The sequence below is a fragment of the Leptonychotes weddellii genome, chromosome 3, assembly GCF_054177405.1.
Source record: "Leptonychotes weddellii isolate Sample4059 chromosome 3, ASM5417740v2, whole genome shotgun sequence".
Classification (NCBI taxonomy): domain Eukaryota; kingdom Metazoa; phylum Chordata; class Mammalia; order Carnivora; family Phocidae; genus Leptonychotes; species Leptonychotes weddellii.
Window position 1 is genome coordinate 55,354,663 of NC_138371.1, and position 15,708 is coordinate 55,370,370.

General features: G+C 38.5%; 2 protein-coding genes across 2 annotated transcripts in view; both read right to left on the bottom strand.

Moving 5' to 3' along the window:
• DCAF17 (DDB1 and CUL4 associated factor 17) overlaps positions 1-15,708 on the bottom strand; it is a 318,055-nt gene that overhangs the window by 212,973 nt on the left and 89,374 nt on the right. The window lies entirely within an intron of this gene.
• Positions 231-15,708, bottom strand: part of CYBRD1 (cytochrome b reductase 1) — a 29,070-nt gene continuing 13,592 nt past the window's right edge. The window contains exons 2-4 of the mRNA XM_006731781.3: positions 12,946-13,154; positions 2,928-3,082; positions 231-2,389 (exon numbers count right to left, since the gene is read on the bottom strand). Of these exons, the coding sequence (XP_006731844.1) occupies positions 2,092-2,389; positions 2,928-3,082; positions 12,946-13,154 (662 nt within the window). The 3' untranslated portion in view covers positions 231-2,091. The remainder of the gene's footprint in view (positions 2,390-2,927; positions 3,083-12,945; positions 13,155-15,708) is intronic.

Sequence of the window (15,708 nt, forward strand, 5' to 3'; positions counted from 1 at the left end):
AAGCTTAACTGGTATGATGGAGTGAAGCTCATATTCAGTCTATGGAGGTAATTACCACTCAACTTAAAAGGAACTCCACTAAGCACCAAAAAGGTTAAGTGTGTTTGTTGCAAACTGTAAGGTTTTTACCCACATGAAAATGCTCCAGTTTAAAATCGCAGGGAAACAAAACAAAACCAAACCAAAAAACCCAAATGAAAAGCATCATTTCAGTATAGGCACTATTCTAGTTTTTTTTTTTTTTTTTTTTAGATTTATTTATTTTAGAGAGAGAGAGAGCACATGTGCATGCACATGAGTGGGAGAAGGAACAGAGGGAGAGAATCTTCAAGGACACTCCCCGCTGAGCACGGAACCCAAGGCGGAGCTCCATCCCACCATCCATGAGATCATGACCTGAGCAGAAACCAAGAGTCAGATGCTCAGCCGACTGAGCCACCCAGGAGCCCCACTACTCTAGGTTTTAATTTAAGTCAGCCCCAAGTCTAGACAGAAGTGTCCATGCACGAAAGAGGTCACCTCTGAGTCTCAATTCATACTGAGAACCCAAAGCTCCAGATGTCCCCTAAAACTCCACCAACATCAGGAAGGATCTTGGCTATTGCCACTGGGAAGGGCAGACCACAAGGTGAATCTCTCCTATCTCCAAACCCAAAGCTATTCAGCAGCTAAGATGCTGAAGAACAAAAATTATAATTGATTAATCTTGAAAGTTACAGATGTTTTTGCCCAAACTTTTCTTTGTCACCAAGACACAATTTTAAGATCAAAGGGGCATCAAGGTGGGCCATGGCTTGTTGGCAGTGGTGGGGCGCCATGATCTATTTCCAGGTATGGGTGGGCCTCTTTCCTTGGTTATTTGAGGAATCTGCCTTGGAAGAGAGAGCCAGAAGGTAAACTTTAACAACTCCACTGCACTCCAGCAACTGGGATTTATCCAGGGGTGAGTCAGAGTAGGTACAAACCAGTATATAATAGAAAATGTAGCAGAGTAAAGTGGTTAGGGTCACGGACTGAGGAATCAGACAGCCACGTGACAAATCTCAGTTCTATCACTGATGAGCTGTATGACCTTGGGGGAAGTTAACTAACATTTCTAAGCTTCAAATCTCCCAGCTGTCAAATGGAGATAATAATAGTACCTACCGTGTAAAGTTTGCGGATTGAACGAGTTAATATTTATAAAGTGCTTAGAACAGTGTCTGGCATGTAGTAAGTGCCATGTAAGTACTTTCTAAAATAAAAACAGAAACTTGGGGAAAAGTGCTCTTTGAGGTGTGGAGAGCAGTTTATGCTACGTAAGCTTTCAGGCATGGTCCATTCTAATTAGGTTTTGGAATCTGGCTTAGAAAGTACACCAAGCCCCAAGGAAGCTTTGGGACGAAGATGAGATTTGGAAAAACTTCCAGGTCTGACAAGAGAAGATCTCGTTAGCTACTTTTGGCTCAGTCACTGCTCCAAAATGCTCTAATTATAAACTCCCGTCTCCAGGGCCAATCTGAGCCCAAACTAGTTGGTGAGAGAGCAGAGGGCAGGCACTGGGAGAAGGGAACCAGTCAGTCACTTTCCTAAATTTTTCCTGTACTCTACTTGTTATCTATGTAGCATAAACGCTGCCCCAGATCTGATTCTAAAACATTAGGACTGGATTCCCGGAATTAACAGGAAATGACTGCATGACAAGAGGCCAGAGATGCTGCCAATTGATGAAATTTACCAACTGAGAGACACATTTTTGGGTTTTGGGGGTTTTTTTTAGTGTTTTTTTGTTTTGTTTTGTTTTGTTTTGAGAGACACATTTTGATTATCTGTTCTATGCAAGGCACTGTGCTAAATGTTTTGGTCCTCAACAAAAAAAAGGTTAACATAACCACCATTTATATCTTCTAGTATTTACACAGATCATCTCCTTTCCAATTCAGGTAAGATCATAGGCCTCAATCAATACAAACTCTTCCAAGGAATCCTACTTTATGATTAAAAGAAATATTGACTCTGCGGAGCTCAGTCATCCTGGGGCTAAATAGGAGAAGCTAAACTGTAGAGCTGGTTTTTAAAAGTGAAGCTATATGGCCACATCTCTACAACATTCTACATGGTGGATCTCTGTCCAGCCTCATCAACGGTCAAGTTTCTTTTCTTCGCTGTTGTTTCACTGTTTAATTTTGAATCTGACGTGTCCACATTGCTGAAGTTGACTGCTAAGCCTTCCGCTCCCTCTCGAGTGCCTCCATTTGGCTGAAGCAGGACAGAATTTGGTTCTTTAGGACGTTGCCATTGTGGTCTGGTGACTATCCAAAAAATGAGTGCCCCATACACCACAATCAGGAGGCCAAGGGTATTTGTGAAAACACCTTCTGGTGGGAATGTACCGTATCCAGAACTATTCCTACAAAAAAGAGAGAGTGTGTCCAATTACAAATAGGGCGATAAAGCCGCATGTCAAACAGTGTTGAATTTATCTGCTTAAAAATGCACGCTGGTACACCTTCTATATAAATTCCCTTAAAGTTTGACATTAAGGAGAAATTTAAATTATGCCAAAATAACCCAATTGAAATAGTATGAAATTGTTAAAAATGATAAGTATGAAAATAATATAGCACCTGGAACACCTGTAGCACTTAAAAATTGGAAAAGGGGTGATACAAAAATGTATGTACACCATAATCACAATTAATATAAAAACATGCACATCAAAAAGATTAAAAGGGCATGGGTAACTCCAACAGTTGTTTTATAAGAGTGATACAATTTTTTGGACTTTGTGGTCCGTCTTCCAAACATTATTAATGCTATATTACATTTGTAATGTAATACATTTTTAATATTAAAAATTTTATTACTTTAAATTACATTTTTCCAATGAATAAGTATTTAACATTTTATAGCTCAAATATTATAATTAGGAAAACTACGCAACTTACAGGGCAAAGAACAGTTTCTCAGTCACTCCCGTAAGTACCGCTGCAATCACCGTTCCAAAGATGAGGAGCCCAGAATAGACATGCACGGGCATGACAAGTGCTCGGAGGGAAAGTGGAGCCCAAGGAAGCAGAAAGATGAAAACTCCTAGGAGTAGCTGAACATCAACAGTACAAAGGTTATCATTTAATTTTAAGTTTTAACTAACATTAAAATTATTATTATAAAACCAATTATGTGCAAAAGGGAAAACCTTCCTAGAGAACCAAGGGCATAAGATGAAAAGTACGTTTCCCCGCTCCAGTTCCACTACTCAAAGGCAACACCTATTACCACTTTCTCAAGTATCCTTCCAGAAAATCTCTATGCCTATACAAGCGTGTGTGTGTGTGTGTGTGTGTGAGAAGAGAGACTTTTTAAAGTATAAATGGCATCTTACTATACATACTTGTTCTGCATCTTGCTTTTTTCCCTTAATAGTATATCTTGGAGATCTTTTCATGTCAAAACATGTGCATCTGGTTTATTCTTTTTAATGGCTACTGTTCTAGTAATTTACTCAGTTCTATCTCTATGGATGTTCCTCTTTCTAGTTTTTTCCAATCATTAACAAAGCTACAGTAAACATTCTGGTACCTTCTTGTTTGTTTTTACCTATTTCCTGAAGATTGCCAAGTAGAAGAGGAAATAAAAGATTTTCAAGTCACTAAAACCAGATACAATAGGACACGTTTAGTCAGTTCAACCTAAAACAGTATATGCCAAGAAGTTGACAATTTTGTTTTATGAGGAAACAATGAATTCTGCAGAGAGGTTATCTCCATTTCCTTGACAATTAAATCCATAGCAGGATGCTTCTCTGCAGAGGAGAGCAAGATTCCTATGGAAATGAAGTCTGGTGACACTTTCAGTTTGTTTTGTTGCCCCACAGCCCCTCCCCATTAAGTATTGTCTTCTCAAGAAAATGAAGAAGACAACTGAGCTACTGAATTTAAAGGGGTGTTTTTTCAGGTAACTACTTTGGACCTACCACCCAAACAAAACAAGTAGAGAGGAGAACAGGGAGAAATACATCACTGTTCATCTTTCCTGACTGAGGTCAAAGGACTAATGGGGGACACCAGAAAAATGAAGGCAGAAGGGGTCTGAGACCCTAAAACACATTGAGAATCAGCTTCTGGGACATGGTAATGAATGGAAGTTAAAAAATGCATTCGATAGGCTGGTGCGCATATTTTATCGTCCGCTTAAGGCCACAAATGCCTGAATGTATGAGAAATGGTACAGAGAGTCCCCCTTGGTGGTTCAGAATGTTGCTAATTCTCCTTCAGTGACATTTAGTGATTGTATTAGTATCAAAGGGCAAGCATTCTGACGTACAGGTTGTACTTTCTCCATGAAAAGGGGGCTCAGGTAAGTGGCCATCAAGGATTTAGCACATCTACGCTTCTGTAAGTAAAGTCACCACAACTTTTCTGTGACTTGCCCATGGAAATACGTATCTTCCATATTTCTGTTCTCCTGACTCTTCATTCCTAAGATTCTGTTTTCTTTTATTTCTTTCAGGATTTATCATGTGTGCTTCTTGTAATCCTGTAGGGCTCAATGATCGAAGCAGGTAGGGTACCAGAAATTGGCTTACAGGACCCCAGGCGATTTAACTCTCCTTAAATGTTACTTTCACCATTAAAAAAACAATTTTTTGGCAAAAGAAAATTACTTTTAAGAGGAAAGGAAAAAAATTGCAGAATGCTTAACTTTGACTAAAAGCGTTCCAAATGATACAAATTTATAATAATTTTTTTTTTTAAAGATTTTATTTATTTGACAGAGAGAGACACAGCGAGAGAGGGAACACAAGCAGGGGGAGTGGAAGAGGGAGAAGCAGGCTTCCCGCAGAGCAGAGAACCCAATGCGGGGCTCGATCCCAGGACCCTGTGATCATGACCTGAGCCGAAGGCAGACGCTTAACAACTGAGCCACCCAGGCGCCCCAAATTTATAATAATTTTTAAAAATTTGTAATTTTTAATAATCATTCTTTATTTCCTTTTTACTATCTTAGCTTTACCATCTTACAGGTAGTAGTTTTTAATTCACCCAAGTTTAATATTAGAAAAATCTACTGATACAATTGACTATATTAACAGATTAAAGAAGACAAGCTTTTAATTGGCCTCAAACAGCATACTTCTGAACTCCCAGGAGGGCCTGTGAGCACATATTGCTGGGCCCCTCACCCAGAGTTTCTGATCCAGCCGTTCTGGAGTAGAACCTGAGAATCTGGTTTGTTTTGACCTCAGGCGAAGGGAAGATCTCACAAACAAATTACCAAAACGAAATAAAAAATCATAACCTTAAAGGAAAAGATTAATTTGTTTCATTAAAATTGAGAATTTCCATTTATCAGAAAATACTAACAAAAGAGAAAATATAAGCTTCAAACTGGAAGATATATATAAGCAATACGTGTAAATGAAAAGGAATCTGACACAGAACTCCTACATATCTTCAAGGAAAAGAAAAAAAAACCCTCATTTTTCAAATGGACAAAAGATATGAACAGGTATTTCTTAGAAGAAAAACATGAGTAATCAGTGCAATAAACATTAAAACCACAAGAAGACATCATTTTATACCCACTAGTTTGGCAATGATTAAAAAGTCTGAAGAGGATGCATGTCAGCAAGGATGTGCCTTATGGGAAGGAACACTTACATACTGCTGGCAGGAACACACTGGGATCAACCACTTTGGAAAACAGTTTCTTTTTTAGGCTGAGTATATAATTCCCCTCGTAAGTATATGCCCAGAGTAACCTTTGCATATGAGGGCCATTATATATAAATGTTCAATATAGCATTGTTTTAACAGAAAACAACTGAAAATGGCCCAAATGTCTACTAGCAGGACAATGGATAAGTAAATTCATGATATATTTGTACAATGGAATACAAAAGTAAAAATGAATACAGCTAGAGGAATCAATATGGTTGAATCAGTAGAATGAAAAAAAAGTTACAATAGAATACAAATATTACAAGACTATTTTTTAAAAAGTAAAAAAACAAAACTAAACAACATATTATTTGGGGATTCACAGTATGCAGCAAAATTATAAAGAAAAACAGGGAATGACAAAAAAACTTCCAGAGAATGGTTACCACTAGGGGTTGGGGTAGGTAGAGAGATCTGGGATCCAGGTAGGAGTGGGTAGGGGTTCTATGTTTTCTAAATTAGGCTGGATGGTGGAAGCATAGCAGTTAATTTTATCATGATCTGTAACTTCTAAATACATACAATAGGGCTTTTTAAATTGAGAACCCCAAAGAGCTTTTATTTATATGGGCTACGTCTATTGATATTTACCATAGTAGAAATTAAAGCTGAAACTTCTAAAAATACTTATTCATTTAACAATGATAATAAATTCTCTACATATTTACATAAATAACATGTCTTATGGAAAAATAACTATATTATGTGAAACAAAAAAATAGTCGAGTGTCATGTTTGCAAATCATTTTAAGGTCTGATTCAATAGTGGATAATTGGATTCCTCTATTTGTCTCCACATTCGGTCTTATAGGATAGCACATATAATGCGGCCTCTGGAAAAGTCCCCTGAACACTTGTGAGGAACTGAGACAAAGACAAATACCATCTTAGTATTATGAAAAGAGCTTTGAACAGAAAGACCCCCTGAAAAATCTTGGTTACCCCCGCCTGCCACACACACACACACACACCCCGCCACCCCGTTCAGGGCTCCCTGGCCCAGACTTTGAAAACTACTCTAAGAGGATGCCTTGGAAGCAGAGAGAAGGAACACCTCAGAGAGATGAAAAGAAAGAATACGAAAATATATGTCAGCAAAATTTGGGAGGAGAGGGTCATAAAGAAATTTCAGCTTAATTTACTCTTCAAAAGGGTAAATAAAGGATCTCTGCTTTGCAGAGGAATCATTCCTGTGATCCTGTTTTTGGGGCTGTGGAATTGGGCAGGGGCAGGCAGCAGATCAGATGATCCGGCCTGGTCCAACCCCCAGTCCGAGTGCCTCAGTCAAGAGAGCACTTAAGATACAAGCAGACCCAAACACATTTTTACACAGTTTAATCTATGGACTCAGGAAAGGTGGGCCCTCTTTTTTTGGGGGCGGGGGTAGGCTCAAGGATCTCAGGAGCCACCTAGCTGAGGGAAGGATAGGTGATATGCAGAGAACACAGCCCAGTGAGAGTTCACTTTGGACCTCTGATAGTTCGTTATTGTTTAAAAATGCCTCAGAGGCTAGATGTCACAAGTCGGAAAGTATTCTACACTTGAAATGCCTTACGATCCATCGGTAAACATGAGGAAGGAGGAAGACCTTTCAGCCTTTCCTGGCTGTAGCCTTTGTTGCTTGCCTCGCTCTTTACTTACTGAAATCACCTGGACACTGGCTTCACTTGGCAGAAAAAATGCTGACAGGGAAGTAATGACACAAAAGAACATTTTCTTTCCCAGAGGAAAGAAACCCAATTCCAAGCTTGCTTTCTTCGCTTTTGATAGGCGCTACGCTTCCTCCTTATGATTTAGAGTCCTGCCTCCATATTCTTAGTTGTAAAAATTCATGAGCCACAAAAATCTGCTTCGACAGAGACATGCTTCTGTCAGATTTCTTAAGTCAAAAGTGCAAAGGGGAAGCAGTTTGTGGCTCATGAATGTTCTTTTGTGTCATTACTTCCTGAGCACACCTGGGTGATCTGTTCCGTCACTTCTAGGGAGAAGCAATGCAAATAGCTTGACAACAGCCGTTATGCAAAGAAGGAATAAAGCTGGAATGTAGTCCTCTTGCCCTGACAGGACACCGTTCACCTGGTTCCTGAACAACCGCGGGCACCAAGCACAATGTGTGTACTCCCAGCTGTGGTGAGGGGACGCCCATTTGCTTGTTTAGTTTTAGGAAACTATGTAGGGGCGCCTGGGTGGCTCAGTCGGTTGAGCGTCTGCCTTCGGCTCAAGTCATGATCCCAGGGTCGTGGGATCGAGCCCCGCATCGGGCTCCCTGCTCCGCGGGGAGCCTGCTTCTCCCTTTCCCTCTGCCCCACCCCTAACTTGTGCTTTCTTCCTCTCTCTCAAATAAAGAAATAAAATCTTTAAAAAAACTATATGATTTTATGTAACATATGATTTACTTATATTTAAAACAAAAGAGCTACATGTTTAAGCAAGTCAAACAAGATACATTTAAAAATAACCCCCCAACGAATCCTACCCACTCCCACAATAGTAGTAGTTTGGTATATTCCCTCACACCTTTCTTTACACATCAACACATATATGCTTTTTTTCTTTCTCTCTTTCCTTTTTTTAAAATGACATTTTACTATACCTATTACTCTTCAGTATTTTTTATACTGAAGAGCATATCATGATTTCACTCTTGGTCAGTAGACAGAGCTACTTGTAATACCTTTATAATATCCACCATCGATTTACCACATTTAACCATTCCCTATTGATGGGCATTTAGCATTGCTTCCCGTTTCCTGCCTGCACAAACAGTGCCGCACTAAAAAATCCTTTTTAGAGTTCCTTATGTTACAGTATTTTACTTCCGCTCTCTCCGAATGTGGGATTGCTAGGTTAAGGGTAACTATATTTTTAAAAAAATTTTAGTGGATAGTAACAAATTACTTCCCTAAAATTTGTTAACAATGCATTTTCCTACCAGCAATGGAAAAGCAGAAGTGGAAAGCACCCTTTACCTCACACCCTTGGCAGCAAGGAACATCACCACTGTTGTTGTGATAGTCTTGTGGGGGAAAATGACATTTTATTGTTGTCCTCACATTTTCCTAACTTCTTAGTGAGGTTGGACATTTTATTATATGCTTATTGGTGATTTAAGTTTTTCTTCTTTGACATGCCTATTCAAATTTTCTGTTTATTTTTCTATGAGGTTGCCTTTTTATCACTAATTTTTAGGGGTTGTTTTATAAATTAGGGACACCTGGGTGGCTCAGTCGATTGAGTCTTCGGCTCAGGTCATGATCCCAATCCTGGGATTGAATCCCACATCGGGCTCCTTGCTCAGCGGGGAGTCTGCTTCTCCCTCCGCCTGCCACTCCCCCTGCTTGTGCTCTCCCTCTCTCTCTCTCTGACAAATAAATAAAATCTTAAAAAAAAAAAAAAAGTTGTTTTATATATTAAATGCATTAACCCTTAACACATGACATGATTATTCCCCATATCCCCTTGGTGCAGTTTCTGTTGACTTTGGTATATTTGCCCCATGTAATTTTTTTAAAAAATTTATGTAATCAAATATGTCTTTCTTTTCCTTTATGACTTGTGATTTCTTGTCAACCCTATGGACTCCCCAACCTCAGATTATACAGATTATATGCTTCTTAGTTTTCTTTTTCTCTTTTCATTGGCTTTGTTTTTTTAATATTTAAAACGTTAATCTATCTGGAATCTTTTTTCTTTTGTGGTATATACAGAGTCCTTTTGCTTATTTGGTTTCTTCCAAATGGATAACCAATTATGATGGTAGCATTTATTAAATAAGCAAAATTCTTTCTCCACTAAATTGAAATACCATAGTGTCATAGAAAAAGTTCTCATACATACTTGGACTGTTTCTGTCCTCTCTGTTCTTTCCATGACTATAATTTGTTTACTTTTGTTTTAATAACTTGTTTTGAATAAGGCAGGTCTCCCTTTGCTTCTTTTTCAAAATTTTTTTGATTATCCTTGGATATTTGCTCTGCAAGTTTAAGACTCCCATCGGGCTTAAAATTAGAATTATATTAAAAATAAATATGGTTGAAGAGGGAAAGATATTTCTATATTAATTTTTCCCTTTTAGTAACATGGTATCTCTCTAATTATACCACGTTTTCTCAATAAGATTTTATAGTATTTTACATGTTCTTTTTTAAGATTTTATTTATTCATTTGAGAGAGAGACAGAGAGAGCACAAGCAAGGGGGAGGGGCAGAGAGAGAGGGAGAAGCAGACTCCCTGCTGAGCAGTGAGCCTGATGCAGGACTCAATCCCAGGACCCCAAAGGCAGACACTTAACCATCTGAGGCACCCAGGCGCCCCCATATCTTACATATTCTACATATAGGTTTTACACCCTCATTGTTCAATTTATTCCTAGGTATTTTATAATTTTATATCCATATTATAAATGAATTCTACTTCTTATTCTAAGTGGTTATTTTCAGTTGAGGCAAAAGTTATTGAATTATGAATGGCTATCTTATATCCAGCCACCTTTCCAAATGCTCTTATTACTCTAGCCATCTTTTGGGTTACTAGACATACATTACATGATCTGCAAACCAAAAAAAAGTCACAAATTCTCTATTATTTATACAGATTTTTTTCATTATCTTGTAGCTAAAACCTCTAAAATAAAGTTGAATGACAAAGGAAGCAAGCACCAATGTCTTATTAATTTAATAGAAATGTCTTCAGTATTTCACAGTTTAAGTTGGTGTTTGCTGTTGGATGTTAGTAAAGGTGTTTGTTATCCAAGCCGCCATCTTAGGTGTGGGAGTATGTAATGCACAACGGGGCCACATCTAAGAAGAGTTTGTTTTCTCTCAGTGTACTGGAATAGTTGAAAGTACCTGTTCCTAGACGGTCAAAGGTATAAAACAGTAAGGACCCAATGCCTTTTTTAGTGATAGATTTCAAACAACCTTACCAATTTTGTCTAATATTATTGGCCAGTTTAGGTTTTCTAATTCCTCTTGGATCAAATCTGGTAGTTTACATTTGGCAAGAAAATAGTCCTTTTTTCTTTCTTTAAGATTTTTAAGCATATTACTGTACATTAAAATTTAATAATCTGTCCTAATTTCAAAATATTATTTGTATCTATGATTATATTTCTTTCTTATTCTGAAGGTTGTATATTTTGTTTTTTCTCAATCAGGTTTGCAATGGTTTATCTATTTTATTTTTTTTAAAGAAGCAGATTTTCATTTCACTTACAATTTCTTCTATTTTTTATTCATAGTTGTGGGAGGCTGAATCATGCTGCCCCCTACACCTGCAAAGATATTCACACCCTAATCCCTGAAAGCTATGAATATGTTATGTTACATGGCAAAAGACACTTTGTAAATGTAATTAGTTTATGGATCTTATGATTGGGAGATAATCTTGGATTATCTGGACAGCTCTATATAATCACATGACTCAGTAACGGTATTTTATCTAGTTCGTTTTAATTACTGCACTCAGAACCACAGAACCCTCTCACAGGGAAGCTACATAGCTTTTGGGTGGTTTCCATTCTGTTCCTCAGAGATACACCCTCCAGCTGAGGATCCTCAAAGGCTAGCTGAGTGATCATGGGGACATCGTGGGAACAGCAGAACTAAGTGCTTGTGGGGAGGGCCCCAGACTTGGGCCTGAGTCCCAGCTCTGCCTCTGGCTGTGTAACTTGCACATCCTCAGCACCGGCAAAGGCCCTCTCCCATGAAGGACTAGGGGAGATAGGCAGAATGCTTCACACAGCACTCCCTCTCCTGTGTTCCGCATCCTGAAGTGGTGCAGAGGAAGTGAGACAAAGTGAGGGGAACGGACGGCTGAAAGCAGAACACGGAGTGGAGAAAAGTTCTGAAGAGACGCCAGGAAGCCAAGGGGGTCCCCAAAGCAACAGGCAGCATCTCAGTGGCCTCTGCTCTTGCCATCCTACTCTCTGGGAGGACCCACTAGCTGCTGGGGGAGAAAAAAGCTGCCTCCCAGAAGAGAACACTGAGGGAAAATCAGCCTTGAGGACAGGAGGTCTGAGCTAGGCTCAGCTATCCAATTTGAGATATTTTTCTTGTTCCTTCTTATCAGTAAGATCATGTTTGATCCAGGGTTTTCTCTGTGCTCCCATCCTGTCTGGCCCCTTTCCATTCTCTAATCCCTACCTCCAGTCATGGTAATGCAAACTTAAATAATCAGTAGTGTCCATACATACATTAACTTTTATTTAATTAAAATTCAAGAAGCCTTAAGGCTTTAAAAGCCTTTCTTTAAAAAGAGAAATGACAGATACCTGGTAAGAGGTCTTTTTCTAAGAGGTCATACATTCATATATTTTAAGATATGCCTTGTTGGGGGTGGTGCCTGGGTGGCGCAGTCAGCTGAGAGTCAGACTCTTGGTTTCGACTCAGGTTATGATCTCAGGGTCGTGAGATCGAGCCCCATGTCGAGCTCTGTGCTCAGCATGGAGTCTGCTTGAGAATCTCTCTCCCTTTTCTTCTGCCCTCCCCCCCATGCTCGCGTGCTCTCTCTCTCTCAAATAAATAAATAAATCTTAAAAAAAAAAAAAAAAGATGCGCCTTGGGGTTTTATGGATTCACTCCAGTTTCTTCTCCTATGTTCACAGAAAACTAAAGTTTACATTGATATCCCAATTAGGTAGCTGGCTATATACTGTACTAAGCAAGGGAAAGGAATTGACATATTTGACAAAGATTTTTCAACAAAGTGGTTAACACCAAAAAGACTTTTAAAATTAACCTTTTACTTCAGTGACCTAGAACAGCCAAATCCCTATCACACTCCATTAGCTTATGTTTAAATACAGTGCTCCCAAAAGTATGTGTTTTTACTAAATGAGGGAAGGGGAAAACTAAATTAACCACTGAGCCTTCAAAATCTAACAAAGAAGTAAAATTCATGTTTTCATTCATAAAGTTAGAAAATAGAAGTGATAGAGAATATGGGGAAAAAATCTGTAGCTCTTGCCTATGCTTATTTATTTAGCACATGGAACTGCACATGGCAGTTTCCCTACACAGATCTGTCCATATCTAAAATCTCACACTCAAGCTTAAAGACTGTGAATTCTGCAGTTCTGGTGGTCCCTCAGGGGGGCATACCTAAAATGGAAACAAAATGGAGCAGAGCCAAGTGGGGGAATGAGAAGACAGTTTCCAAGAAATATGAATGTATAGAAAACATCTACGGTATCTGAACTGTTGTACTTTTTATAATGTGTTTATAAATACACCGAGACACTGACCTGTAAGATGTAGAGTATGACAACTGTCAGCCCGACCCAGCTGTGTAGACTGTACATGTTGGGGATACTCAAGGCATTGTGGAAATCAAAAACAGACACCAGAGCGATAATTACGAGAATGGCAGCAACGGTGTGTAACCCTGCATGGATGGACTTCATCAGGAGCTTGCTGCATTTCCAGGTCCATGGCAGTCTGTATACGATGATGGCTAGAAAGAGACGAAAGGGGACAGAATGTGGTGTTATTTTTAATCAAAACAAGTTGAACACTTTGACACACCGAACACTCCCTTCCATGAAACCCTTTTCACTTGGCTTCTGGTTCTCCCCTCTTCCCTGGCTCTCACGAGTTCATTCTTGGGCTCCTTTGCCAGCATCTTCATTACTCCCAACTTATGAACAAACCCTGGTAGCTCTCAGGCTCAGTTCTAAGACTTTTTCTCTGTGGGTGGCCTCATTCACTCTTTCACTGAGATGCCACCTACATGGCAGGGACTCCAAAATTCGTATCTCCAGCCCAGAACTTTCTTCTGAACTCCAGACCCATATAATTCAACAACTTCTTGACATCGCTATATAGATGCCTCCGTATATCTCAAGCTCAGCAAATCCAAAACTAAATTATTAATCTTATGAACTGTTTTTGTGTGTGTCTTAGTTTGATAAGAAAAGACAGATTAAGGAATAGAAAAATATGCACCAAGTTTTAAATAGACAAAAGAATATATCCCAGTATTTTACCAAAAAGTATATCCAAAAATAGAGAGAGAAACATAAGCAAAATATCAACTTCATTAGTCAACAGAGAAATGCAAATTAAAATCAAATGAGAATATGTCTACCAAAATCTGAATGGCTAAACATGAAAAATGCCAAGTATTGGAGAGGATGTAAAGCAATCAGAGCTCTCATGTTCTACAATAGGAGATTAAATGAGAACAAACACTCTGGAAAACCAGCAGCATTTATTCAAGCTAAACTTACGTGTAACTTATGATCCAACAATTCTACTCCTGGGTATATGCTCCAAAGGAATATGTACATATGTTCACCAAAAGACATGCACTAGAATATTATTAGCAGCACCATTTGTAGTGGCCAAAAACTAGAAACTCCCCAAATGCCCATCATTAATAGAATGAATAAATAAATTGTGATATATTCACACCATAGAATAATATACAACAAAGAGAATGAATAATCTATAACTAGAACTTCATCCAACGATATGGATCAACCTATAATGTCGATGCCAAAAAACGAGACATAAACAAGTATATGCTGTATGGATTCAATTTATACGAAGTATAAAAGCAAACAAAACTCATCTCTGCAATAAGAAAAGTCAGGATAGTTGTTACCCTTGTGAGGAAAGAGTATAGTAACTGGAAAGGAACATAAAGGGATTTCTAGCTTCCTGCTAATATTCTGTTTCTCAGTCTGGGTGCTGGTTACATAAATATCCACTGAGGAAAGATTCATCAAACTATACATTATATGTACACTTTTTTGCATGTAGATTAAACTTCAACAAAAACATTTTTGAAAGCATTTTTTTTTAAATTGTCCTGGTTTAAGCAACAGATTATATGGTCACCTTAACCAGCATGCAATTAATTTTTGTTCTGAAGACAATATCCTGCCGCTACCCACCCTCATTCCCACCCCTCTGGTCCATGTCAGGGAAAATTTAGAGATCTGAAAATGTATGGCAGGTTGAAAAAGTTTGAAGAATATTTCCTTGGAAGATGGATTCCATTATATCAGCAGTGTATCCTGTATATTGCTTAGTTCCAGTAAGAAAAAAAAGAGCACATTCCCACTAAAGACATTTACAATTTAAAAATATAGAACTTCATAGGATCACAAAAATGTATGAGATTATCTAATCTAGTCTCAGAAACACATATAAACCTACAAAGACAGATGTGAATTCAGCCTTTTTAAAGCTTTCAGCACAAGATGCCAATTTTCCTGTCCTTTGGCTCCATTTCACAACACCTGACAGCCCTCACCATTAAGACACATTCTTTTCATCTAATCCAAAGTCTGAAGGATTGCTACTTACTAATTTTAGTGCATATATGGATATCTTATAAATGTTGACTGGTTATATTTCCTTGAGGACACAGAGACTTTTTGGATAATTTCTATATTCAGTGAATCTTTTCAAGCCATTTAGTGCAACCAGGTAGACCAGTTGATCCTTAAACAAGGTTATACCACTTGACCATTGAGCAAAGTTAGGGGTAATGACCTACACACAGTTGAAAATCTGCATATAACTTTTGACTCCTCCAAAATTTAATTACTAATAGCCTACTGTTGACTGGAAACCTTACCCATAACATAAACAGTTGATAAACACATATTTTGTATGTTATATGTATTATATACTGTATTCTTAGAATGAAATAAGCTAGAGAAAAGAAAATGTTGAGAAAATCATAAGGAAAAACATTTACAGTAGAGTGTGTTTATCAAAAAAAATCCACCTGTATGTGGACCTGTACTATGGTTCAAACCCATGCTGTTCCAGAGTCAACTGGAACTTTTTTTTAAGACTGTATTTATTTATTTGAGAGAGAGAGAGAGAGCATGAGTGGGGGGAGGGGCGGAGGGAGAGGGAGAAGCAGACTCCCCATTGAGCAGGGAGCCCAAAACTCGGTACTCGATCCCAGGACTCTGAGATCATGCCCTGAGCCGAAGGCAGATGCTTAACCGACTGAGCCACCCAGGTGCCCCTGTACTTTTTTTTTTTTT